Source organism: Ammodytes marinus (assembly GCF_949987685.1).
Source record: "Ammodytes marinus genome assembly, chromosome: 20".
NCBI lineage: Eukaryota > Metazoa > Chordata > Actinopteri > Uranoscopiformes > Ammodytidae > Ammodytes > Ammodytes marinus.
In genome coordinates this window covers 14,738,081-14,764,572 of record NC_137224.1, presented here as the reverse complement: position 1 = coordinate 14,764,572, position 26,492 = coordinate 14,738,081, and the positions used below count along the sequence as shown (strand labels likewise).

At 41.5% G+C, this 26,492-nt stretch overlaps 5 protein-coding genes across 5 annotated transcripts in view; 2 read left to right on the top strand and 3 right to left on the bottom strand.

Annotated features, from left to right (window-relative positions):
* Nucleotides 1–3,047: 3,047 nt before the first annotated feature.
* coil (coilin p80) lies at nt 3,048–4,786 on the bottom strand. Its single transcript, XM_080049605.1, has one exon. It carries the CDS (start codon nt 4,713–4,715, stop codon nt 3,210–3,212), a length of 1,506 nt encoding a protein of 501 aa, XP_079905731.1. The 5' UTR covers nt 4,716–4,786; the 3' UTR covers nt 3,048–3,209.
* Nucleotides 4,787–5,373: 587 nt separating this feature from the next.
* Nucleotides 5,374–11,073, top strand: rac1a (Rac family small GTPase 1a). The gene is made up of 6 exons (XM_080049613.1): nt 5,374–5,672; nt 6,801–6,872; nt 7,838–7,955; nt 8,454–8,516; nt 9,029–9,188; nt 9,543–11,073. The coding sequence occupies exons 1-6, from the start codon at nt 5,638–5,640 to the stop codon at nt 9,671–9,673; spliced, it is 579 nt and encodes a 192-aa protein (XP_079905739.1). The 5' UTR covers nt 5,374–5,637; the 3' UTR covers nt 9,674–11,073.
* A 108-nt stretch (nt 11,074–11,181) lies between these two features.
* On the bottom strand, nt 11,182–17,198 carry crym (crystallin, mu; the record flags this gene model as incomplete). The annotated part of the gene is made up of 8 exons (XM_080049611.1): nt 11,182–11,789; nt 11,935–12,019; nt 12,103–12,224; nt 12,751–12,934; nt 13,363–13,464; nt 13,583–13,645; nt 16,788–16,938; nt 17,032–17,198. The coding sequence occupies 8 exons, from the start codon at nt 17,196–17,198 to the stop codon at nt 11,716–11,718; spliced, it is 948 nt and encodes a 315-aa protein (XP_079905737.1). The 3' UTR covers nt 11,182–11,715.
* A 3,526-nt stretch (nt 17,199–20,724) lies between these two features.
* Nucleotides 20,725–22,143, bottom strand: LOC307267324 (NHP2-like protein 1). The gene is made up of 3 exons (XM_080049616.1): nt 21,945–22,143; nt 21,653–21,773; nt 20,725–21,208 (listed from the first exon to the last, which is right to left on the bottom strand). Exons 1-3 carry the CDS (start codon nt 21,945–21,947, stop codon nt 20,946–20,948), a joined length of 387 nt encoding a protein of 128 aa, XP_079905742.1. The 5' UTR covers nt 21,948–22,143; the 3' UTR covers nt 20,725–20,945.
* Nucleotides 22,144–23,261: 1,118 nt separating this feature from the next.
* The window catches only part of uqcrc2b (ubiquinol-cytochrome c reductase core protein 2b), a 7,075-nt gene continuing 3,844 nt past the window's right edge, over nt 23,262–26,492 (top strand). The window contains exons 1-6 of the mRNA XM_080049607.1: nt 23,262–23,356; nt 24,451–24,528; nt 25,114–25,263; nt 25,466–25,530; nt 25,634–25,690; nt 25,990–26,114. Coding sequence (XP_079905733.1) covers nt 23,324–23,356; nt 24,451–24,528; nt 25,114–25,263; nt 25,466–25,530; nt 25,634–25,690; nt 25,990–26,114 — 508 coding nt within the window. The 5' untranslated portion in view covers nt 23,262–23,323. The remainder of the gene's footprint in view (nt 23,357–24,450; nt 24,529–25,113; nt 25,264–25,465; nt 25,531–25,633; nt 25,691–25,989; nt 26,115–26,492) is intronic.

Genomic DNA, 26,492 nt, shown 5'->3' with positions numbered 1-26,492 from the left:
ACACACACACACACACACACACACACACAGAAAAAGAGAGACAGCAAAGGAAACACGTAGGACATGTTTCCAACAAGGAGCAAAGGCCATGCCACTTGGCTGGAAACTGGCTTGTGATTGCTAGAATGCATAGAATCACTTTACGTATAGAGGGGACTGGACACATTTTACCACACGTAAGTTCCCAAGTTCATTTAATGATGCACAGCTTAGAAGAATAAAACATTTGCCACTGCTGTGACTTTTTGATACAACAGTCGTTGTGTTAGTTTGTTTGAGCATACACATGTTTTGAGTGGGTGAGTTTGCTACAAGAAAGGCCTTAACTGCAGCTTTGACATTAAAAAGAAACACTATTACGAAACTCTTATTATCAGATGCACATTTTGCAGTTTCCCTAATCAGACTGGCTGCTGCTGCAGACACATTCTCGGAAAAAAAAAACCCAATCAGATAACACCGTTGGAATCGCTGAATGATCCATAGCAACTCTAGTTATCTACAGGATCTCATTACCGCGATAAATGGGCTTACATTGATCACATGGGGACAAGAGATAGCAGCAGCACAAATGCCAAAGCCTCAGTCAAGCATGGGTTCAGTTGTTCTGCCTTAAATACGCTCGGTTAAGCTTAAACGATGAAATCCAGGGAAAAACATCCTTTAAATTGCCTTCCGTCAAAAAATGTGTTGATTTTCACCACGTTGTATAGCAGAAGACATCTCTCCCATGGACTGCCACCATTACAGAGCACATTGTGGCATTTAACTAGCGTTGATTGCCTACAGAGTGTCAATCTGACTCCTATGCAAATGAAAGCGCTGTGACAGGGGTCATTACATCTCGGTGATTATTTAGGGAACTAATGGTGGAACTTAATGACTCGATAGAATGACTCTCAGAGTTGCAGTTTGATGGGAGATGCGTGTGGACTGAGAGGCGACGGGGAAGGCAGGAGTAGAACGGAGTGTGACAATGCATAACAAAGCCTCGTCAACAAAGTTTTTTTTCTTTACCAAACTCTTTGCTCCCACACCTCTGCTGTCAAGCTTATGTGCTAATCTTTCCTCCAAAGACAGATGTTATGGCAAGATAACACTGCTCAGGTGTCAGATTACAGTCTCAATGCATCATTTTGTAATGAACTACCCTCAGGGCTTAAGTATGGGGGGGAAATGTAAACAATGCATGTAAGAGAAGAGTGCAAAGTTAGCTAACAATTTTTTCTATAGCTTTGCACAGAGCAGGGCACAGTTTCTCATCATAGACTATATGTGTTTCACCCTGTTTCCAGTCAGTTGCATACTTATTGTACAAATACGTATAAGAGTAGTATTGAAAAAGTTCCCGAAAGGTCACACTTTTCCTTTTAGATCACGCAAAAAATGACCATATTTTGGATTTTATTGTGTCTGCTATTTTTTTTAAACAAAAAATTTCTAGGAACCAGTACGTTAATATTTGTTTCCAAGCACAACTCACAGTGCTCTAAATCATCTGTGGCCACCCACATTGCAGTTCAGTGCACTGTCAATTTATACATCAGTGGCAGAGCCTGAAATGCAATGATAACAAATGTCGTACACAGACATAATGTACTGAAAATAGGAACTTGTCAAACTGTGATACTAATGAGAAAATACTGCAGATGGAGGGCTGTTGAATGTTGCTAATTACCCGTCTTATTTGACAAACCTTTTTGTTTCTCTCTTTTTTTTAAAAACCATAGTGGTTGTGAAACCCAAACAAGACGTAGGCTATGCTCTAAACTCTAATTTATCGATTTTTGGAGGAGATGTGTGACTCCTGCCTCCGAGCAGATGTTCCCTTTAATATATTTTCTCAGTTTGACATGGTGATGTGCCCCAGTGTGACTCCTCTGTGTTTTACAGCCTCCCCGATGTGCAGTGACAGGCCTGATTATTCTTCATTAATCTCCCTCCTCTGCTTTTACCCCCCCACCTCCCCCCCCCACACACACAATGTTGACTTATATCCTATTAATGTGTTGTTTGCTGGAAACACCTCCCAATAACATAATCCAGAGAGCCATGATTACTAATGTGTGTGTGTGTCGGGGTGCTTGTGTGCCTTCACTGGATGTGTGTGTGTGTGTGTGTGTGTGTGTGTGCGTGGAGTTATTGCTACAGTGCATGGTTGCCATGGAGTCATTGATTAATTGATGGAAAAATAAAACCATTACTAAGATGATTAAAGACTGTAAGATAGAGAAATTGCGAGGGAAGATACTGTATGTTGGTGTGTGTGTGTGTGTGTTTGTTTGATTGTGTTGTACATTTTTTGCAAGGTCTGCAATAAAGATTTGGACAGTGTTAAGAGTGTAAAATTGTAAAGTGGGGCCATCTCCTGTTCACATGCACAACTACAGGGTGGTTATTTTTAACAGCATGGCATGTAACCAAATGAAGCATATATCTATATGTAGCAAGCTAGTGTTTGTATTTAAAGGAATACTTCACCCATACCGAACCGGCGTTCTATCATTATAAAATCGCTATAAAAATATATTGAAAATATAAAATCTTCCCTTGGCCCAGCTTTCCTGTTAATCCAAACCCTACAGTTGTACAGAAGTGATGTCACATCTGTAAAATGTAGGGTTAGACAGTGATACCATAAAACACTCTTTCTGCCTTTTCTCAGGCTAGGATGAACCGATATAAAAAATGTTTGCACATTTATACTACATAGGATCTCAGAGTTCAATACACCTTCATATTCCCACCGGTCAAGTAGGTCTTTAAGTAACATCAGCTATAGTTATATATTATTATAGTGCTCCACCTGGACCCGCTGCAACATTAAAACTCCTCTCACACCTCGATGCAACATTTAGAATTATCCAGTGATCTAAATTATGATGTACTTAGGACTGTAACTGAGCATATTTTACTGTCTTGTAAGTAGGCCCACTTAAAGTTACATAGCCTAATGATAGAAAATTTGAGGTATTGTACTTTACCTTGGGCTTTTTATTTCCATGCCACTTCATACATTTTTTTACACATTTTTTTTTAGTAGAACAACTGTTTATTCAAATCTCCACAGATATGTCACTGTAAAAAAAACAATAAAGCCACTATGTCCCAGTCCTGGGAACAATCACTAATTCAAGTTACATATATAAAACATAGATCAACATTTCATATCCAATGCCAGTATTTCACAGGGTCCTGTTTGGTTTGATTCAAATGATCAGCCTTGGTTCCAGCAAGGAGTCCCAGCGTTCTGTCACCCGAGAGCCTCTGGACACTGCATACTCTACTGTCTCCGAGCCATCCGGGTTCTCATAGACCAGGTCAAACTTGCCAGGCTCCACAGGAGCTTGGAAAGCGTTATGTAGGAGCAGCTCAACCTGTTTGGTGGTCGGGTCGAAGCTCACAATCTCTCCCTCCTTATAGTCAGATACCTCTGGGCTATAGTTCTCTGTTAGCTCCAGCAACTTGAAGGCAATCTTCTGCCCCACCTGTGGAGCGGCGGCTAGCAGGGGCATGGAGCTGTAGTCCTGTTTGGGAGCATGTTCTGCTCCGTTCTGGAGGACCACTGACATGTTGACCAGTGAATCAGTGCAGTAAGACGGCTCCTTGGCTTGGTTGGAGCTGGTCTTAAAGCTGCTGTGGCCTGTGATAGGCCGCCTCCCCCTCCCCCCGACACGGCCTAGCTGATGTCTGATGACCAGCTGCGGCTCCTCTTGGCTGTCTGAGTCTCCAGGCTCAGGGAGTTTGTCATGAGTCGGCGCCGCGTTACTGGCAGCCTGTTTGTGTGCACAGTTGGTGGACTGCAGGGAAGGAGATTTGGACTTGTCCATCAATCTTTCTTTGGGGGTTGTGGAGGTGAGAGGTTTGCTTTTTGCCCTTGTGGCCTCATCGGAAGAGGAGGTGGTTTCTGAAGATGAAGGGGATGGAGGGCGTGATTTAGTGTGGGGGGATTTGGTGGCTGGAGGGGCCTTGGGAGCAGCAGCAGCGGTGGAGGAGGGGGGTTTGGATGCTGGTTTTCGGGCCGGTGCTTTTTTGGGGGCTTCATCCTCGCTACTGCTGCTACTGGAATCTGAAGAGGAGACTTTCAGTGCTTTAGCCTGGGCACCTGGCGGCTTCTTGGGGCCTTTCCCTGGCTTGTCAATACTAGTCTTTTTTTTTTTGCTAGATGCAGGTGGTTGAGGGGTGACAGCACGGCCACTTTCCTCTGCTTTCTTTTTCTTCTTCTTCTCTTTGCTCATCCCTTGTGACTGGTTGTTCCTCTCATCAAGTGAGACCTGCTTGGCATCCTCCTGTGGGCTCTCCTCACTCTTCTTTTTCCTCTGTTTCTTCTTCACTTCCACACTCACTCCATTCACTCCTGGCCCATCCTCCTCCGTGCATCTCCGTCTCTTTCTGCTCTTTTCACTAGCTGCATCTACAGAACTGCTGTGCCCATTAACCGGAGGCAAACAGACCACCTTCACCCTGACGCTGTCGTTGTCCCGCAGCAGGTAGATACTCTCAGTGTGAGGGAGGTAGTAGTCTTCAATGTACAGGTAAAAGATGCTTCTGCGGCTGTACTCAAACTTGTCCCTGATGATACTCTCCAGGTCCGCCACCACGCGACACGTGTTCAGGTCCACGAGCAGCCAGCACATGCGGCAGTCAATGACAGCTGGCGGCGGGTAGTCAAAGTGTAAGCGTACGCGGATGAAGTTGTTACTGTGGGCAGCCATGACAAATCAAACCTCACGCCAAAAACTATGGACCTATTATGGCCAAAACACCATGCAAAACACACCGCTCATGTTCCGCTTCCGCCGGCACCAAGAATACTATTTCCGTTCCCCAGTTTCGACTCGTCTGGAAAGTAGACGAGAGTAGCCGAGTGCAGAGCCGGAGTGACGAAAATGCCTCGATCATCTTTTTTTTTTAAATCCAATAACCGTTATTTTCAATAATAAAGCATTTTACATTGTTGGTTGGACATATGGAATGTGCATAAGGTTTTACATTAGGCTCTGAGTTTTTATTATTGAATTTGTCACTATTTTCAGAATTTTTACAGAGGAAAAAGTAGGCTATAGTTTAATGGAGAAAATAAACTGCAGAAAATTATCAATAACGACAATACTCATTAGCCTAGTTAAAAATCCTAGACAAAGAATGTATTGTATTTTACTTAAGCATATTGTTTAAAAATAGCCAAATAGCCTACTGTTACAAAAGCTAGATGTGAATGCATTTGAAGTATTTTCACATTGTTTTACCTGACTCCTGACTTGTTCTGTGATAACCAGCAGGTGGCAGGTGTGACTGTCCGCGCTGACCGGAAATGACTCGTGGGATCTCGGAGAGCTGCAGCAGCTTCCAAACTGTGGGCGTTTTTTCCTCAGTCTTGACTTCAGAGTTTTTTTTTTTCTTTCCTGGGTGTTGCCTGCCCGGATTACAACTTTGGAGTTTCACCGGTTGTTGCTTCGAAGGAGAGACGAGTCGGACAGTTTTAACGAAACAAAAACGTTTTAAACGTTTTCTAAAGCAGCAGAGGGCCTCTCTCTTTGTTTGCCTTTTACATTTCCAGGGACACAAGTTTATTTTAGCCGCCGTTAGCCCGCGGAGCTAACCGAGACCTAGCTGTGCTAGCGGGAGAGCCGTCCGATGCAGGCCATTAAGTGTGTGGTTGTGGGGGACGGGTAAGTGAAACTATATTTTTATCCCCTATAAATCCTCCAGTTAAACTCTCATGGTAACGAGTCCAAGCTAACACAGCTGACCCAGTTACTAACAGTTGGCTAGCGGCTAACGAGCCTCAGATATTAACTTGCCAAGTTAAGCGACAGCTGTTGTTGTGTGCGTGTGTGTGTGCTCGCTCTCCAGTCCAGCTGGGTCAGACGGGATTTGCCGACATGCTCCGGTTAGGTGTGACTGAATGGGTCACATCATGTCATTTACATGACGCAGGCTGCCTTGTCGACAGCTAAACTAGCTGCCGGGTAGCTCGTCCTAGCAGTGTGCGATCAATTCGGTATTGAAGTGAATTGTTGTGCACACTGGCCTGGGTAACGCTTATTCATGTTATCTTTTATTGCATGGGATAATTCAATTAAAATACCATAAAGTCCCACCCAACTCAATATAAAGTAGTGATTTTAACAAGCTGGTCTATGTTTATTCTCAATAGGCCAAATAATCCTGGGCTGATAATAAAAATGGAGAAACAAGTCCTCAAATGTATAGCCAGCTAGATTTTACTTATAGTTCAACCATAGTAAATTATGCACAACATTACAATGCATTTGTATTGGGTAGTTAAATGTCTGCCTATCATTTAGTTGTTTATCTTATATATTCAACACTACAGGACATCAGAGCGCATTTTAAGTAGTAGGTCTTATCTAGTGGCTGCTTGTGTAGGACATTGTTTCTTAAACCAAAGCTTAGAAATGGCAAAGTCATACTTGAACATCTGACGCAATAACATAAACAATGGTTTTAAATATGTGCCTTCTCTTCTAACATTTATCATCATTACTGTGTGTGTGCACTCTGTATGTGTTCATAGGTAGATATCCATTTATTTCTCAATAGTAGTGCAAACACCCAGTCTGCACATGCATTTAAAATAATGAAGGACAAACGTTTAAAGCTTAGTCCCACTGATAAGAGGTCTTCAAGTCAGGCAAGGCGGTCTCAACATTATACATTTCCCCAAAGAATGACTGTTATTAACCAGTGTGAAACTCAGTCCAGATGTTCAGTTCTTTCTCATCATTGCATTTTGTGTTGTCAATCTCCCCCCTCCCTCTCCTTTCCAACCCTAGGGCTGTGGGTAAAACATGCCTGCTCATCAGCTACACTACCAATGCCTTCCCTGGAGAGTACATCCCCACAGTGTAAGTATAACACACACCTCTCATCAATAGCTGTGACATGGAGATGGTCAGCGAATTGATAAATGTGGCGGGGTTAAGTTGAAGTCAATCCAAAAAGTAGAGTACATTCCTGCATACTGTCTAACTTGCAAAAAAGTTAAATTGTTAAATAGCTGCTGCAACATTTCGTTACTAGACCTTCATCAGGCAAACCGTTATCAGTGAGTAAGAGGTCATAGGGAGTGGCTGCAAGCCTGCCGTGAATCCCAGCAATGACCTTTGCACATATAAAAACCCAACCGTAAATCTTAATGGACATCAGCTGCCCAACAGAGGGCAAGACGCACCATATCAACAAACAAACGATCAAAGATACACATCAAATTTACTCAGGATCCTAAAAGTTAAAATACAACTAAGAACGTCATTAAAAGTGTGAGTAAACATTCACCAAAGTCAAAAATAAAGCTACATCGATCCTTACAAGACACTCCAGAAGACGTCAGAGTTTTTCAAACATACATGACTAGAAAATTAACTGATGAACCTAGAGCTAGAAAAATACAAATCTAGATAAATAACAAACAACTAGACTGAGCAAATATAGATGTTGTATATAATCATTTAGACTCAAGCATGGAGGTTAAATGCATACATTTGAACTGTCCAGTCAATATAACCAACATCTAGACTGAAAACTGAGGATTCAAGGCATGTAATTATAATCAATTGTAAAGTCAAAACCAAATGAAACATACATTTAAAAATGTGGGCTTAATATATAAGTGTGTAGAATCAATGTATCCACACGGTTTATAAGAAGCCAAAAACCGCAAGCGAAATGGTCATAATGTGATTGGCAAATTTGTTAAGAAATGTATTAAAAATGTGTATTCAACTTTTCACTGTGTGTGTTGTACATTAACACGGGTTGGTGTGTACCTGTACAATAAACTGAAGCCAATGTCCAACCTTCCTCCCTACAGCTTTGACAACTACTCTGCCAATGTGATGGTTGATGGTAAACCAGTGAACCTGGGCCTGTGGGATACAGCTGGACAGGAGGACTACGACAGGCTCAGGCCTCTGTCCTACCCACAGACAGTATGTATACATGTACACCCATTCACACACAGTAGTAACAACTGCTCGTCTCAGACCACTGTCATATAGAGAAGAGGACCAGCCAGACAATGTTGGCTTGAACACTGCTTTCACTTAGCCCACCATTGATTTGGAGTTATTCACTGGCCTTAGACAGAGTCTTTGCACTCAGCAGAGCAGAGCCTTGTATCCACAGTACCTATACACTGTCTGGAGGAAGAGAAAGGGGACTCTTGTTGGCACTCTTTGTCCATATAACAAACTGGCCTCTGTGCCAAAGACTCACAGGGAGCAGAGAGTGGGAGTCAGTTTGTGTTTAACCTACAGAGTAGTCCTCATATCTGCTCAATTGGGAGTCCATTAAGTCAATATTGTATACTATATGCTCATTTAAGTGCTAAGTTGTGGTAACTCTCATCCCAGCTGTAAGAGAGCGTATCCATGGTGCGGATTAAGTGTTAAATGATAATGTTAATGTTTGTCATTTTCCCTCCTTAGGATGTTTTCCTGATCTGCTTCTCACTGGTCAGTCCAGCCTCCTTTGAAAACGTCCGTGCCAAGGTGAGAATAACCCACTGTTTGTCTCAATATGAGGGTTAACTGTTTGCCACGACATTTCATGGTCAGATCAGCTCAGATGAAGGAATAATTTATTAGATTTGGACAAAGAGTCAGATCTGAGATGGCAAACATTAGACATACATTTTTTTTAACTATTTATTTCTCTAATTGCACACATAACTTTATTTATTTTTTAAGTCATTATGGCGTGGTTTCCAAAGAAAACCAAAATATAAATATTTCAAGATATATTTTTATTAAAAGGGATTGTTTGAGGTTATTAGTTGGCAAAGTAAGAGGAATAGATCATCCATTGTAATAGCAGGACTGAGGATTGTTAAGTGTTGGTGGACGTTCTGCTGTCCTCCCGAGTTCCTCAAAGGTCACATCACGTCGTATTTGGATAAGAACCAGGATATCTTTTCTTTGAGCGACCCACCCACATTCCTCAGTGTCTATCCTACGGTGCAGCTGTATCCTGCAGCCTCTTGACTGTGTCTCTTCTCCCCCAGTGGTACCCTGAGGTCAGACACCACTGCCCCAACACGCCCATCATCCTGGTGGGCACCAAGCTGGACCTGAGGGACGACAAGGACACCATCGAGAAACTCAAGGAGAAGAAACTCACCCCCATCACCTACCCTATGGGCTTGGCCATGGCTAAAGAAATAAGTCAGTTGCAACACTACACATCCACTGATATAAATGTTTCTGTTTATCGTAGGGAATAGTGTTGTGTGTATGTGTGTGTATATTGTTCTATTAAGTTTTGTTAGATAAAAAGGAAGCAAATGGCTCATTTATGTATTGCCATCATTCAAACTAAATAAGGTGCAAATATACTAAGTTACAGTTTTCGATCTCATGCAGCATACTTTAATCTTTGGGTACTTCTAAAAAGTGATGACCCTGTTAATTTACCAATATTATTACAAATAAGTCTTATTTCTTAATATTGTATTACATTCGCCTCACCCAGGCTTTAAAATATAAACTTTTTCCATTTTCTTCTCCTCTTCCCGCCAGGTTCTGTGAAGTATCTGGAGTGCTCGGCTTTGACACAGCGCGGCCTTAAGACGGTGTTTGACGAAGCCATCAGAGCAGTCCTGTGCCCTCCACCCGTCAAGAAGAAGAAGAGGAAGTGCAGAATTTTGTAATGGGAGGGCCACAGGGTGTAAAAAAAAAATACGGTTGCAGTCAGAACCGGCCAAATCATACGATGGCTGGGTTCCCCAAATCTCTTATTCACCCCCGTGTCCTTGCTTGCATAGAAGCTCCGGTAGATCAGACTTCCATCTGAAAGAACTTCACAGATTTAAGCAGCGTGGAAAGGTTTCCGTTCAGAGACGGTTTCTGGTTGCTTCCATCTGTTTAGGTCCTTTCAGATGGACGGGAATGAAGTGACTGTTGCGAAGGCCTTTGGGAATGAGAGGGTGGGGGAGAGGAGTTTGATTTTTGGGATGTGTGGGGGTTGATATAAGGAGTAAGAGGGAGGATTTTTCAAAAGATAATTCATGTCATTTTCCTCAGACATTGTGAAGAAACACTACTTGAATGTGATTTCAATCATGAAATTACTGTAGATTTAAACTCTAGAAGAGAAGGAGGTCCTGCACTACACTCTTTCCCCTACACACGAAGAGATTCCTGCTGCCTTGATGAAATTTTACTTTAAGAAAAAAAGTTTTTTTTAGAAGCTCTATTTTCTCTTTCTCTTTTTTTCATTCGGTCTCTTGTCGGCTGTTTTGTTTACATGTTTCATCTGACTAGAAGTGTTGCCAAAGTTCAGTCATCACTTTTAAGTCACTCAATGAACACTAAAATGTATTTTCTTTCTTTTTAATTTTAGCTTTAACTTGTACAAACAGTTGTAGAAACAGTTTAACCATTAAATGACGTGTAACGGTTGTCGTAGCAGCTGCTAAAATAAGTAACGATTACTCAATACAATTAACGAGGATTTAAAACGCAGTCTCTGCTAGATATTTAACAGTTAATCATCATGTTTAGGCCCTAAACGCTTTTTTGATTATCCACTGCTCTCTTCTCAGTATGGGTTATGTGGACACACCGTATTTTATGACTGACTGTCGGGCATGTGAAGGTGCAGTGTAGCCAGTGGTTGTTGTGCTGGTTCATGCTCAGTATATCTGTAACATAATTTCTAACTCAATCCTTTGCTGAGAAAGTGCTTTGGATATCCATGCTTTTTGTTTCTCAGTATATGATGATCATATTGCTATCATTATGACAACGTCTGTAACTGTAGTTGATGAAGTCTATGAACCAGTGTGTTAGCACTAGAAGGTTGCAACGGATTTTGTATGTCTCTGTTGTACAAGATGACCTTGTACGTTTTATTTTGAAATGAGCAAAGATCAAATGTCATGCTTGCTCTGGGGAGCCACTGTAAACCTGGAATCATTTGATCTGTGTTTCAAAGGCGCAGTGGAAGTGCACACTTCAATTTACTTTCTTGCTTAATGGTTTCATTTTCACATAGTAATATGCAGATTTTTTTTTTCTAAAAAAATAAAATAAATACATTATAAAAAGGCTCTTTTTTTATATCTTCATTCCAAACAGGTGACAGTAAAGAAACAAATTACTTTTTCTTTGTTTTATATTTAATCTAAATGTCATAAAAAAGGACTAACATACAAGCTAAACATTGTCAGTATGTTAGCATGCTGCATCAGTTGATAAACATCAGTATGTTAGAATAATGACTTAGCATTTAGCTCTAGGCACTACAGTTCTTGGATTTAGTAAGGCCTCACAGAGCAGTTGGGATGGCTGCAAGGCAATGTATTTGTATAGCACAATTCATACAGGGATGCTGTTCAAAGAGCTTTACAGAGTAAAAACAAGACTCAAACCAATCATTAAAATGTCTGGTGATAACATTTCTGGTGTTTTGGTTTTACCCTTTGATTAATCAACTAACTTTTTGGGTATTAAATATACAGCTCTGTGGCAAAATGAGTTTACATATTTATGCCAGTTTTATTTTTCAGATTATACAGTGGTTTATCTTTCCCACAGGATGAAGAACCTGAAGTCAAGCCTTTTTTTTACATCCTCAGCAACAACATATAAGCAACAAATAAACAATTAAAATAACATTTCTTGTCATCTAATCATATTGCCAAAGTCTTAATCAGCCTGTGTGCTGTAGAGGACAAACATAGAGGCCACTTCATGGTTGACTGGCTTTGGCCTTCAATTGGTCAAATACCAGTTTGGCAGACACTGCATCTTGAACTCCCATTCCTGTAAAAGAAAAAAAAACTCACTTACAATAAATACAACTAATAAATAAAAGTTGTAAGCTGCATTCTTAATGTGCTGAATTGGGTGAACAGTGTAGGCTACTTTCCAGACAGTATGGACTTGCCCTATGTCAGCCAGCGCTTACCAAGGGATTTGAACACAGTCGTCTTCTCCCTGTGGGCAGGTTTCGTCCCATTGATGACATCTCCGAGCTCTGCGAACACCTCGGCCTGAAAACAGGACGTCCATAATCATACAACACACATCTCAGTAATCTAATGGATGTAGGTTTAGAGCACAAAGACAGACTGACCCCAGAGAGGATAACGTCCCCAGATTCAGACATTGCTCCCTCCCTGCTGTCAGCATACACCACCGCCTCCTTCATTAACACGTCGTCTAGCTCCCGCCAATCTGGCCTGACTGCTCCCACCGCTGCTCAGCAAGAGGACAGAAACACAGCATGTATTTTAAAGGAGAAGTAAGTGATATTTTTTTGTTAACATACATGTTAAATGTATCACTTAAACAGTATGTGCAGTTCATAACACAGGTTTCGCAGTCATTCAGCTTTGCAGTAATTGCCAGATACATTTTTGGGTATCCTGCTAATTTTTATCCAATCAGGAGATGGAACGCTATAAAGAGGCGGGTCTCTGTGCCTGTGAACGATGACTCGCTACTCTCCATCACAGCACTATCTGACCAAGAGGGCTGCGTGTTCATGTGGTGGTGACATAGGGTCGAGGGAGGGCACTGCTAATTGCAGTCACTGACAGGGAGTTAGGACCATATCACTTACGTTTCCTTTAACTGGCAACCACATTGATAATGATAGAAATTCTCCAAATGATTTACCAAAATCCTTTCTAAAAAAACAATCCTCTACTTCTGAACTGTTTGCAGTGTGCAGATGTAAAAATGTCAGCAATTTTTTATTGTTTTGATTATATCTTCTCACCTGCCACATGTGCTCCAGGTTTGACCCACTGGCCGAAGAGCACTGGCTCCGTACATCTGGTTGCTGTCACTATGGCGTCTGCTCCCTTCACGGCCTCCTCCACTGAGACACACACCCTCACCGGACCGCTGACGGAGTGGGCAAAACTCTCTGCTCTTTGCTTTGTGTGGCTCCACACACGCACCTAAGGAGAACAGCCAGAAGAGCTTTGTGTATGTGTGTGTGTGTATCTTCTCATTTAAGTCTATGGGGGAAAAGGGGCCAAGTGTATTTCCCAAAAATGTATTCCCAAACTTTAAAATAAATCAAGCAAACGTAAATCACTTCATCAAATCCTTTAGCTTAAAGGCCTACTTCACCAGTGGGAATATGAAGGTGTATTGAACTCTGAGATCCTATGTAGTATAAATGTGCAAACATTTTAGAAATCGGTTCATCCTAGCCTGAGAAAAGGCAGAGGGAGTGTTTTATGGTCTCACTGTCTAACCCTACATTTTGCACAGTTGTGACATCGACATTTTTTATGTTGTGTTGGGAAACATTGAACTCCCACGAGCATGAGATTAGTACCCCACGTGTGCTATTTAACACAAGATACTGTTTAAATCGTACCTCTTTAAATGAAAACATTTCTGTGAAGACATTGTAATGACTCAGGGCCTGTGCGCCGGTCCCCAAGATGGCCAACACCTCCGCTTCAGGACGCATCAGCAGCTGCATGACAAAGACAAACACACCAGGACGGACCATGAGAGTGTCTAAATTAGAAAACAAGGGTGGAAGTTAGGAGAACAGGTAGTGTGTGGTAGATATTTGAAAAGTGGAAAAGCACCTTTGCAGAGATGGCTGAGACTGCGGCTGTCCTCATGCCTGTGATAACCTCTCCATCCATGACCTGCAGGTTCAAAACCAGTAGTGGATAAAGTATTAATTTCCATTAGGCTATACTTAAAAAGGCATACTATGCAGATTGTCCATAAATGAAAAAAGTAGTCCCATGTATTCAGCTTTGTTTTGGTTTATTTTGCTCTGTCGGGAAGTTTCTGGGCGTCAACCATTTGAGCAGTGTCGGGGGGGGGGGGGGGGTTTGAATACTCAACCAATATCACCTAAGGGGGAGTCAGGGTTCACAACAGATTCATCTCATGCCATCACCAACCATTACCATAATTCAGTCTGAATTAAAGAGTGCGCCTGGGTGATAGGTGTTTCGGTATTCACCTAAAAACCAGCTGGATACGGGTTCTATGATTGGTTTCCAGTGTGTGGCCAATTGTATTTTAGAAAATAAGAATTAAAGCTGATTTCGAATCTATTCTTAGTCTGAAAGTAATAAGTAAAGACAAGCTTCCTGGAAATGTAGTCAAGTCAAAATTACAACTTTTGTTCTTGGAAATGTAGAAAAAAAAAGCAAATAGCCTACTCAAGTAAAGTACAAAATCTTTTTGGTAACACTTTACAATAAGGTACACAAAAAAGAGTAGTTACTGTTTGTTTTTGGAACAGTTACTACTCTTTTTGGAACAGTAACACTACTCTTTTTTGTGTACCATGTTACCATCTTTCACCAGTGGCGATTCTAGGGGGGGGGAGGGGGCATGGTGGGACTGTGGGCACTAGAACTGGTCTCTGGTCAGCAAATGTCTTGAAAGCGCGTGCCACCCATGCACATGTATGGGCACGTGCCCCAGCAGATTTTTGAAATCTGAATAAAAAAATTAAAGTTTGTAGTTAGCAAGTGTAACATGTTCTTAGTGAGGGCAGAATTTCATATATAAAGGTTTATTTTTTTAGCAAGATATTTGGTCAAAAGTGGTCATCCGTCCCTCTGTCCAGTTGTTAGGCATCTGCAGGCCCGGAGTGGCTAATCGGGAGAACCGGGAGCATTCCCGGTGGGCCGCTCTGGTTTTTGGGCTGCGAGGGCCGGCCCAGTCATGGCACTGGGTTAAAATATCATTATACCTATTGGTGCATTAAAAATCATATTATTAGTCCGCAGTTAAGTTACTGCTAATGGAAACTGACCATTTCATACAGCTTCAGTTTCACATTAAAAGCATCTAACTGGCGTAACGTGAGATGACTTTTATTTTGAAGCAGAAACAGGAACTAAGGACTCCTAGCCCTGCTGCGTGTCTCTCACTAGCAGCATGTCTTCCATGTCGGACTACGCGGTGAAAGAAGATAACTTGTAATTCTGCACTCATACCAAAGGCTTCATAAAAGTTAGTGCCAGCCCCCAGTCATTTATTTTCAATGTAGGCCTATGCTCGGGACAATGGCGACTGGAGTGTCGGCTGCACTGGGATGAGCCCGAATCCGAACATTTATTCCGATGAGCACGGATAATGAGATCGATCCGAATATTTTTACTTCCCGAATCATTCGGGAAACAACTATTTATTTATTTTGCCTATCATGCACTAAATTGACGCAGCGCGTTCTGCCTTAACTTGAGTCGCACCTATCAGCTGTTCATCTCCGCTGCCGTGGCTTAGAAGAGAAAGACCGGCTGCATTTATGCATGGCCCCGTGAGCCGCGGTCTCTCTCCATTCCGCTGGAAGTTTCTGACCCCGACTCACCTTCAGTCCCTCCTGACTTTAATTTATTTCAAATCTCTGAACGTGAACCGCGTCTCTCTAATGGCAACGGGCCGTGTAATTCATTTAATAAAATCGATCTTTAAATATTTGATCTGCAAAGAATTCGCCTGTTTAGTTCATACAATCTGTTTATAACTAAGAGATTTGCTCAAACAAAGTTTAGTTTTTGTGCGTTGATCACTTACATCACTAGATTATAAAACGCTGTTTCCTAGTCCAAAGTAATTATTCATTGAACTAAGTTAGAAATTAAAAAAGATAGGGAGAGCGATAGCGCGACAGAGATAGGTCTATAGAGAGACAGAGGGAGAGAGAGAGAGTGAGAGAGAAGAGGGAAATAAACGGGAAAAATAAATCTTATCTAGATCGATGGATCATACAACTATAGTTAAAAATAAAAAGAGTGCGCAAGTTTATGATTTACTGTGATGTAATAGGCCTACTGTTTTAGACTCTGAATGTTCAATGTCCCCCAGTCAAACGTGTAGGGGCTCAGACAGTTCATAACTTATAATGAGAGAGAGAAACAGATGAGAAGTAGCTTGTATGAGGAAAATATATCTCATTATTAATAATATGCCAATATTAAATCAATTTGAGGCTCTGAAGGGACAATAATTGTTGGTGAAAAAATATTCAGACATAAGCCCAGCCCACTTCCGGTGTCATATCCTAATACAGATACAGATAATTGTGTTTGTTGAACAGATACAGATAATGACGTCTCCGCACACTCCATGGCACACTCCTACTGCACATAGTAGCACCATGGCAGCCACCTATAGGCTAGGCTACACAGGAGCATTTGAGTCCACACAGTCTAAAAACACAGAATTACAAGGGTGCAGAGAACAGTGCACTTTTGCAGACGTACATATTAAGGTTGTTATTACATTATATTAATAATGTTGGTCGTGAACTAAAATGGGCCGGTCTGAGGCATGAAACTCCAGGGCTGAAAATGAGTCCCACTCCGGCTCTGGGCATCTGGCTGCTAGCAATTTATGTTGTCTTGCTAATTTTACTTTTCATCTGAACTGAAATAAATTTTGACTTTTTCCTTTATTCTCTTCGCCAGAATGCTTAGATTACATGTTACAAACACAAAAAAATCTTCTGGGGAGTATGCACCCACAGACCCCCCTTCAGGAGTTTAGTTTTCTGACAAACATTACAATGGATAGTATCTTGATTTGGGCATTTGGGATTATAAATCATCTTTGAATTGGTTGTACAGCATATCACATGCTATTCATTCAGGTGGCCACCCAAGTCAAAATTTCCTGGAATCGCCACTGCTGTCCACCACTATTCAAACCATTTAGCCTATTATGGCCTGGGTTAAAAAAAGCTGAAAGATCGTACCTGTTCTTAAGTAGACTGAGCCTACTAAAGGCCCAGTCATATGTTCTGCATGCTTTTGTTTTACTCACAGCCTGTACATTCCCATACTCTGGATCCAGTAGCACCACTGTGGAATGCACTGATGGAAGAGTTGAGCCATCTTCCCGCTTGTAGAAACACACGAACTTTGTGCACAGGACTCCGTCCTTCTCCATGTATGAAGGCATCAATCCCATGAACCTGTTAAAGTAAAGCAGTGACAGCCGCTAACAGTAAGGTAATGTTAAACTCCGATTAACCCTACACTTTTAAATGAGTCCAGCAAAGGCCTACCCGTTGTGTTTCTGCAGGGGGACTATGCTGCGCACAGGCTGGATCAGCTCAGCGCTGTCCCGTTTGGAGAACTTCCCCAAAGCTTCCTCAAGACGAGGGAGCAGCTCTCTGTAATGCAACAGGCGCTCAATCTCCTGGGGCGTAACAATGACAGGAGATCCTGCCATGACTTCTGCTTCTTGTAGCTCAGACGAAAAACTGGGGTTGTTGAGTCCGGTCCAAAGTCCGAGCAGCTGGCTGTGCAGCCAGGGCCGGCGGTAGCCAGGGGCGAGGGTGGGCCGTGCCCACCCATATGTGGGCTGTGCCCACCCAATCCAAAAAAAAAATATTATATATGTATTTTTTTTAGGTGGAAGTCCAGACCCACTATCAGACGGACCTGTTCATTTGCTGTCCAAGAAAATGTCAAATAAAATTCAGACAATTATACCATTACCATGCATTGCTTCTAATTGTATTATTGGGTGGGCAGGACAGCCTGCCTCCAAGTTACCCACCCGCTTATAGTGGTCACTTCTCAGCAGAGCAGGCCCGAGGCATAAGCGAAATGAGCGGTTGCTTAGGGTCCCGACTGCCAAGTTTTTTTTTTAGTTTGTGTGTTTGATATCAACATATTATGAAAATGTAAATTATCATACAATAAAAGGAATACAATGTTTTGGTAGATAGTTAATAGCTTAATAATTGAATCAGATCATTTGGGAGGTAATCCGAGGTTAACTGATCACGTCACGTTCAAGTCCATGGCATGCACAGTGTGTATTGAGTTTATTTAAAAATATTTGAAAATGGGGCTGCACTCAGTTGCCCATGCACTGTGTATAGTCTATAGTCGATTTCAGCCTCGTCTGTGGAAAAAAAGATAACTGGACAACAGAGTTCTTCTGCTTCGTTCCTCTCACTGCATTTAAATTAATTCATTATATTACAGAAAAATATGTCCCGTAAAAGAATCCCAGAGGACCTTGCATAATATTTTATTTCAAATTTATATTTTTATGGAAAATCCATGTGTCTTTCTTCAATAGCTTCTAATTCATCTGACCCAGTGTCTCCAAATTATTTGTTCAGACAAAATTCCTCAGATTTAGCCTCTTAATTTTCCTCTCAAAGTGCACCAGATTCATGCATTTCACTTTAAAAAGGTAAAAAAAAATCTCCCGGGGGGGCATACCCCCGGACCCCCCTAGCAGGGACGTGACCTCGGCTGGCTACTATTTTCACCCAGCTGGACATCGGAGACAATAGTGGAAAGACTATATATCTGTATAGTACACTCAACAAAAATATAAACGCAACACTTTTGTTTTTGCTCCCATTTTTCATGAGATGGACTTAAAGATCTAAAATTCATTCTAGATACACAATTGTACCATTTCTCTCAAAATTGTTCACAAATCTGTCTAAATGTGTGATAGTGAGCACTTCTGCTTTGCTGAGATAATCCATCCCACCTCACAGGTGTGCCACATCAAGATGCTGATCTGACATCATGATTAGTGCACAGGTGTGCCTTAGACTGTCCACAATAAAAGGCCACCCTGAAATGTGCAGTTTTGTCTCACAGCAAAATGCCACAGATGCCACAAGCATTGAGGGAGCGTGCAATTGGCATGCTGACAGCAGGAATGTCAACCAGATCTGTTGCTCGTGCATTGAATGTTCATTTCTCCACCATAAGCCGTCTCCAGCAACTTCGCACAGCCATTGAAGAGGAGTGGACCAACATTCCACAGGCCACAATTGACAATCTGATAAACTCTATGCGAAGAAGATGTGTTGCACTGCATGAGGCAAATGGTGGTCACACCAGATACTGACTGGTTCTGAGTCCCCAGACCTCCAATAAAGCAAAAAAAATGCACATTTCAGAGTGGCCTTTTATTGTGGACAGTCTAAGGCACACCTGTGCACTAATCATGATGTCAGATCAGCATCTTGATGTGGCACACCTGTGAGGTGGGATGGATTATCTCAGCAAAGCAGAAGTGCTCACTATCACACATTTAGACAGATTTGTGAACAATGTTTGAGAGAAATGGTACAACTGTGTATCTGGAATGAATTTTAGATCTTTAAGTCCATCTCATGAAAAATGGGAGCAAAAACAAAAGTGTTGCGTTTATATTTTTGTTGAGTGTATATAGCTCTGGACTACCACCATCCAGGTTGCCCAGTCCCAAAGCTTTCTCTTCAATCAGCTCAGGCTGCCTACAGTTAATACTAAATAAAAAATACATTATGTTGTATATAATGTAGCTTTTTTATATATAATATTGTACGTTATTCATAAACATTTTGAAAAAAAAAACATGCAAGAATCAAATCTCCCACACAGCAACACTCAAAGTTTATTTGCATATTGTGTTCCACACAATTCACAGTAAATGTGCCAAAAAGCAGACGCAGAGATCTTACAAGGGTAAAAAAATTCTGCTCGCGCGCTCTGCGCGCGCTCGCATCTTCGGTCTCTCTGCCCAGTGTGCCCACCTAAAATTTCTACAGGCCCACCCTAATCTGACTGTCTACAACCGGGCCTGTGTGTAGCATTCAATAGCCGCAGAAAGGCTTTTTAAACACTGTTTGCACGTTGGTTGTAGTGCTATCCAATAGCGTGCAGTGGCATTTGAAATGCAAGCATAGGAGCCACCCCTTGAGTTGGGAATTACTATTGATCGTGGCCATATGGCAGTCAGCATCAAAAAGCCACATTTTTGCTTACCCTATGCGTTCATAAAGGATGCAGACTTGTTTGGATGTATTTATTCCACTTTAATCAATTTCCTTGTAGAATGTAGGCTATTTGTAATTTTTTTTGCAAGTATTAATTTCTACATTTCTTATGTGAACTAGAAAGCAGTGCTCACCCCTTATCTCTGTAACTTACTGTCCTTTGATCTTCTCAAACACTGTAGGCCTACATGAAAACAACACATTAGAAATGGTTATTGTCATGGACACCATGAACAGGACTGCATGGTGAATTTCAGCAAACATATTAAACCTTTTAAACTATTATTCCGGGTCGTCGTGTTTGTTCACTCAAATGACGGCTCACTTCGCCACACTGTCACACATTTCGTTGTAAGTTTCAGCTAACTCATATTGGTAGGCCTACTGACTCCTCCACAGTTCACAAGCAAATAATGTATGTCGCTCAACTATATTCCTTTGACTTCTAAAGTAATTACTTTTCAGATGTTTTAAGTTTTTTAAATAGTTATCAATGCTATAGATTAAACCAGGGGTTTTCCAACACGTTTGGCTTGTGATACATCAGTTATTATATATGCATCAGAATAACTGCATTAAGAAAATATTTGCTATTGAGTATACAATAATCATTTCACAAGCACGACTCAGATTTATTTGTAGCCCTTTAGAGGTGGTCCCACCCTTAGCTTGGCTAAAACAAGTCCAGTACCAGTACCTGAGAGTTCTTTATAGGGACATGTCTCAATATATCAGCTACACTTCATAGGCTTCCTTAAAACATCTCCTATACAAGTCAGGCAGAAGTCAGTATATCAGTGTTGAATGGCCTGAGGAAAATGACAGCAACATCTCCAGTTTAAATTATCTGATGTTTGGGTTCAATGAATACAAGCTAATTATTCCTGCAACATATTGGGATTGAAAATCATATCCACCTTTGACACGAAGAATGAAAGTGAACAAAACACAAGATTTAAAAAAGAAAAATCAGGATTTTATTATGAATCAAGGGATGCAATAGCAAACTGATGCACTGTAGTGGACACACTGTCCTAAAAAGTAAAAAAAGAAAATAAAAAAAGCATTTATATTTTCTTGTCCTACAAAACAGTTTTTCTTTTAAATCAAACAAGACAAGAGTATTTTCAATGAGGAATTCATCTTCAAGGAGACTTTGTCCAGTGCAACAACGCAACAAATTAAACAAGCAGTCTCTCAATAGACAACTGGACCGTCTGAATCTGCGGTTTGAGCTGAGACCCCTCCTTTATGGTGACTGAGGTAGCAATGACGGGGCGCGACACCCCGCAGGCCCGGCCCAGGGCCTGCTTGGAGCGGACAAACACGTACGGGACGTTCTTGTCCTCGCAGAGCAGAGGCAGGTGGAGGATGATCTCCAGTGGTTCCGCATCAGCAGCCATCACGATGAACTCAGAGATGCCTCTGTTCAGGGTTTTAGTGGCTGGGGAAGACATATCACAGTTAGTCAAATGTATAAGGCTATCCTTATTTCATTTTATTCACAGTTTTGACAACAATTTTTTTATTGATATCAATTGATTCTGTGATAGCCCGCTACTTTCAGGGATCGCAGACATGTTTTTAAGTGGAAAGTCTACAGAACTGCCTATTACATTGGCTATTAGATTTTTTTCTTTTATTGTTGCGACCCAGCAACTTTGTAATTATGCATTTGGTTACATTTAACTACGTGTATTAATTGCAGCACTACATTATGAAAATGAAGTTACTTTTCCAGGTCAGGATCTTCAAAACGTGCCCACACCGGACGTTGTTAAGCTGCGTATCAAGTATTTTCCTGACTTTAAATAACCTCTGAACGCATCAACGTGGACCCACAATTTTGTAGTGCCCTTACATTGCCATGAAATTAATGTTTTCTCACCTTCATTGGCCCCTTTCCTCAACTGTTTGTAGTTGGAAGCTTGCTGCACCAGGTCCAGGATGGTTTTGGTCAGCGTGGCGTCGGCCAGCGGGTAGGCCTTTGGGTTCACTTGAGGTTCAGACTGTTACAAGACACACAAAAACACATCACATTAGCCACGTAGAAAGTAGTACATAAAGTGAACAACCACGAGGCTATCGAGTTAATTTGTAAGTACGCTCTGACGCCTGATTTAGTTGCTAAGAGTTAGCTAGTCTGTTAGCCAGTCGTACATTCAGAAACCGACACTCACCATAATGAACGTTTTTTTCTGGTATTCCGGCCCTCTCGGCGAAATGCTTCACGGAGGACTATTTTCGTTCACCTGGATCGGAAAGGGCTACAAGACGAAGTCTTTGTTTTGTTAAAGTAATATCTTTGGAAGCGTTATGAACTTTCTTTGCTCTGTAGCATGCAGCAGATCTGGTTCCTACGTTCACCGCACGTGTGTTGTGAGGCACATGCGCACTGCGCAAGGCAAGTTAAAAAGGACCGGAAATGGCCCCCCCCCCGTCCCTTTTTTTTTCTTCCAATTTGTTTTGCTATGCGTGTACATATCATGGTAGGCCTACATAAATAAACATTTCTCAATTAATTGATATTTTATGGATTATGCAATCAAATTTGAACCCGTGTATTGTTAATAAATACAGATTATTATAATAATTTAGCAACAACGTATAGGCATTTGTTGTTGACTCAATAGCCTCGTTTGAGAAGCAACCGTCTTGCTCAGACCTGCGCAATTATGACGCGCGTCTTGCTGAGCGCACAGCAAAATTGCTGCAAAAAATGCTGTGCGCCCGTCATAATTGCGCAGGTTTGAGCAAAACGGCTCTATCGCAAACAATGCTATTTTCTTCTACTTTTTCTTCCACTTTTTTAACCCAATATCCAATCCTCGAACAAAATGCACAGTGCAGAACCAATAGATCCATGCAAATAATTATACTTGTATTGTTAAAATAAAGATTAGAAATAAAAGAACAACAGAGGACAATTTAATCAATTAACTTGATTGCATTTAGGCTACATGTTTCACCGCTTTGTTGTTTATGCCAGATTTAACGCCTCCTAAGGGATAAGGATATATTTAAAGAAGTAATATCTGCAGTGTTAATAAATGGAGAAAAAAATCATACAAAATAAATAATGAAGCAAGGAACTAAAGTAAGTTGTCCCTAATTACAATTAGTGTTTTTATTTAATTTATTCTTATGACTGTTTTGAACAGATCAAATCAAAAGTAGGCTAGTAGGCTATTTGGTTATTTTATCGCTTTGTTTATTAATGACATAAATATTAATGAAACAGGAAAAGAAACAATCTCCTTTAGAAATAGAACGGATAACTATATTATTTCTCTAATGATAATAAAAAGGAGGGCCGACATGTTGAAGTATAGGCTATTTTAGGCTATTTTAGTTAGGATATTTGTTTAGAATATTTGCTGGGGGGGGGGGGGGGTCACACTTTTTATACATGCTGTTCATCTCCGTGTCAACAGAGGGCGCCCGCTCATTGGCTCAGCGCTACTTTTGAGAGCAAGAACGGTTCCGCGCTGGGCATTCTGGGTAGGACACTCAGAAGTCAGCCATATTACTTCAGCTGAAGGATAAAGAGAGAGGGGAGATGAAGGGGATACGGGGAATCGGTCAGCTATCGGTAAGGACTCACATAACCTTTTCCATATACATGTGTGTGTGTGTGTCGGTGCATCCATACACGCCGTCCCGTTCCCTATTTGTGTGATGTGTTGGACGGTGTAAATATTCAGGGTCGACTCGGGACAAGGGGTGATGAACCGCAGAGGAGGAAGCAGTCAGCCAGGGCTCGTCAATACGTCAACTAGCTATACATTGATACATATTGTTACACAACCACACATTTTCCATTTTTAAACTACTGTAAGCCCAACTTATTGCCCTCAAAACATATGAGAGAGAGAAAGAGCGCGGTTGTAGCTTTCTGTAGAGGTTCACAGCATCTCTTGCATAACTATTACAATGTTGACGTTAGCTAAAGCTTGAGAGGCTCGGTTACCTTACGTTTTATTGTATTAATAACCATAACATTCAAATTTAGATTAAGAGGTTGTGTTAAATATTGAACAGCATAATCTTAACCCTAAAGAAAAACAGAGCGTTATTATTAGTTATTACTTTTATATTATAGGCTACTATAAGAATAGTGTTATTATTATTGGCTTTTTAATTGTGAATTACCTCAATTAAAATTGTAGTAGATCTTATTACTTTTTCACTAGACAAACGAAGTCACGTTATGCAAAATTGTTCCAAATTATATTATTATAATATTCTAAAATGGGTCATTCCAAGTGCCATAAAAAAAAAGTCTTCAAGAGTCTCTGATCCAACTTTTCATTAGCTTTCGGAGTAACAACACTTACCGTCCTCATGTGCATAGATTTGATCACATTGACATTATTTCATTAATTAAATCTCCGAGTTTGTGGTGAATTGGTACACCCCCTTTCTGTTTTGAAATTGGAACGCAAGGCCTTTAATGTGCCGATACTAATATAGAATATCATTTGTGACTGATTTTAAATTTTTGTGGAAATGTATGAGACAGCAATCATAGGCGGAAATCATGTGTAGAAAATCAAATGCAACAGATCCCATCTTTTCACAATCTTTCATGCGTCTGAGTGATTTTCCCTTCTCCTCAAACGTCCCTTGCATCACTCAGAAAGCCAGCACTAATGTCTCACCTTTCCATGTTCCTTGTTTTTCCAGACAAGGCTCTACGCGGCCCAGGCTGCCCGTAAGGTGGAGGCCGCCGAACACACTAGATTCCAGCCGCAGGATGTGCAGGTGAGTGGTTGGTGACTTGTCTTTCTTCTTCCACAGTGACGCTTTCTATGTGGCTGCCCCTCAAGCTTTCTCCAGGGGCTGCCCCCTCCTGCCAGGACGTCTATGTATGATGGGGAGGGATGCGGATGTCTGCTGGGTTCAGACAGGGTAGTTTTGGGTCTAGGAAACAAGACATGAGTTGGTACTGTAATGACTAATGCCTCGATTCCTCTGAGCAGCACAGTTCTGTTCGTCAGGGCACAAAGAGCTCCGTGCTGACATTTTCCTGTAGACACAAGACTCTTCACTCTTACCGAGGTGATTACACAACACTCAACATACTGCAGTGTGTGACAAAAATAGGTGTGACGGCACGTTTAGCTTATTTTGGTATCCTTTCCAGCTTTTGACAGTGGAAACGCAACTGCCGCACCGAACTGAACAACTCGGTGGAAACAAGGCTTGAAGTTAAAAACTCAAGTTTTAGGCTTGTCAAATCATCTAACTAATTGATCTGAGAGATGACCCCATAATGTGTAAACTGAGGTCAGGGGTTAGGGTGATGAGACTTAACGGACATCTCTGTGTGTGTGTGTCCATGTGCAGGTGACCAAGCTGCCCAGTGGACTGGTGATCGCCTCCCTCGAGAATTATTCCCCAGCCTCAAAGATCGGCGTTTACATCAACGCCGGCTGTCGTAATGAAACCCCTGACAACCAGGGGGTCAGCCACCTCCTCCGGTTGGCCTCCAGCCTGGTATGATACTACACACAGACTTGGTGTATTTTGACTTTGCTATGGTAAAACAACTGTTATTAATTTGGTGTAATATGGTTTTTAAAATGTTATTTTCATGAAGCAGAAGGACGAGAATGTCGCCACTGTGTGTCTGCGAGCATTGAATATTTGCGTGCCTAACCCTACACTTAAGTGTTGACTCGCATTTGTACTTTTCCAGACAACCAAAGGAGCTTCGGCTTTCAAGATCTGCCGTGGTGTTGAGGCAGTGGGTGGCAGCATGAGGTGAGTAACCTCCATTCAAGGTGCCGACTGACCGTTTAAATACATCTTTACTCCTTCATTTGTATTCTTATCTGGAAATCTGCTCGCTTGTGTTTCTCTGCAGCGTGACTTCATCCAGAGAGAACATGAGCTACACCGTCGACTGCTTGAGAGACGACTTGTGAGTCTTTGGATAATATTAATGTTGTTGTTCAAAAGCTATATAAGTAAGATATGAACAGGGATCGGGATTAAAGGGTCCCCATGTTTTGAGTATCAATACTCAGTTGTTACAGACTAGAATTATAGCTGTGAAACACTTGGTAGTTTGTTTCTTTAATAGATGTGTTTGATAGCAGCGTAATGCGACAGCAGTGACTTTTTTTTTAAGCATAGGGATGTTCAGTGGAGAGGCAAATAATGCTGCATGAGTTGTTGTGTTATGCGGGGAGGGTTCACAGTTTATTATTTTGTCTGCAGCGACACTGTGATGGAGTATTTGATCAACGTGACCACAGCCCCAGAGTTCAGGGCATGGGAGGTGTCGGACCTCACGCCCAGGGTGCTGAGGGACAAGGCCCAGGCTGCACAGAGTCCTCAAATAGGTGGGCTTTGTTTCCCTTGCAATACGCACTCACACACACACACACACACACACACACACACACACACACACACTCACACTCACACTCACACTCACATTCACACTCGCAATCTTTATTTGGCCTGAAATAATCCTTGAGTTTGGGCCTCATTCCAAATAAAGGCTTAAGATCTATGTATGTCCACATTGGTTGATCAAAGAACTACTTGCTATTTATATCTGAACGTATCAACTAAAGCAGATGCCTAAGCTTACAGTATCTAGTTTATGAAGGTGTTTTTTTACGCAACCTTTGTTTAAAAAGTTCATCGGAAGTCTGACCATTTCCCCCAAAATCTGGTATATCTACTCAATTGTTAAAAGTAGATGGCATAAAATA

Excerpts from the sequence above, each read along its gene's own strand:
- rac1a (XM_080049613.1), top strand. The coding sequence starts at position 5,638 with ATGCAGGCCATTAAGTGTGTGGTTGTGGGGGACGG. Across the intron at positions 7,956-8,453 it reads CTCTGTCCTACCCACAGACA|GATGTTTTCCTGATCTGCTT; the intron begins GTATGTATACAT and ends TTCCCTCCTTAG. Across the intron at positions 9,189-9,542 it reads GGCCATGGCTAAAGAAATAA|GTTCTGTGAAGTATCTGGAG; the intron begins GTCAGTTGCAAC and ends TCTTCCCGCCAG.
- LOC307267324 (XM_080049616.1), bottom strand. Across the intron at positions 21,209-21,652 it reads GAGGAAAGGGGCCAATGAAG|CCACTAAAACCCTGAACAGA; the intron begins GTGAGAAAACAT and ends TGTCTTCCCCAG.
- coil (XM_080049605.1), bottom strand. The coding sequence starts at position 4,715 with ATGGCTGCCCACAGTAACAACTTCATCCGCGTACGCTTACACTTTGAC.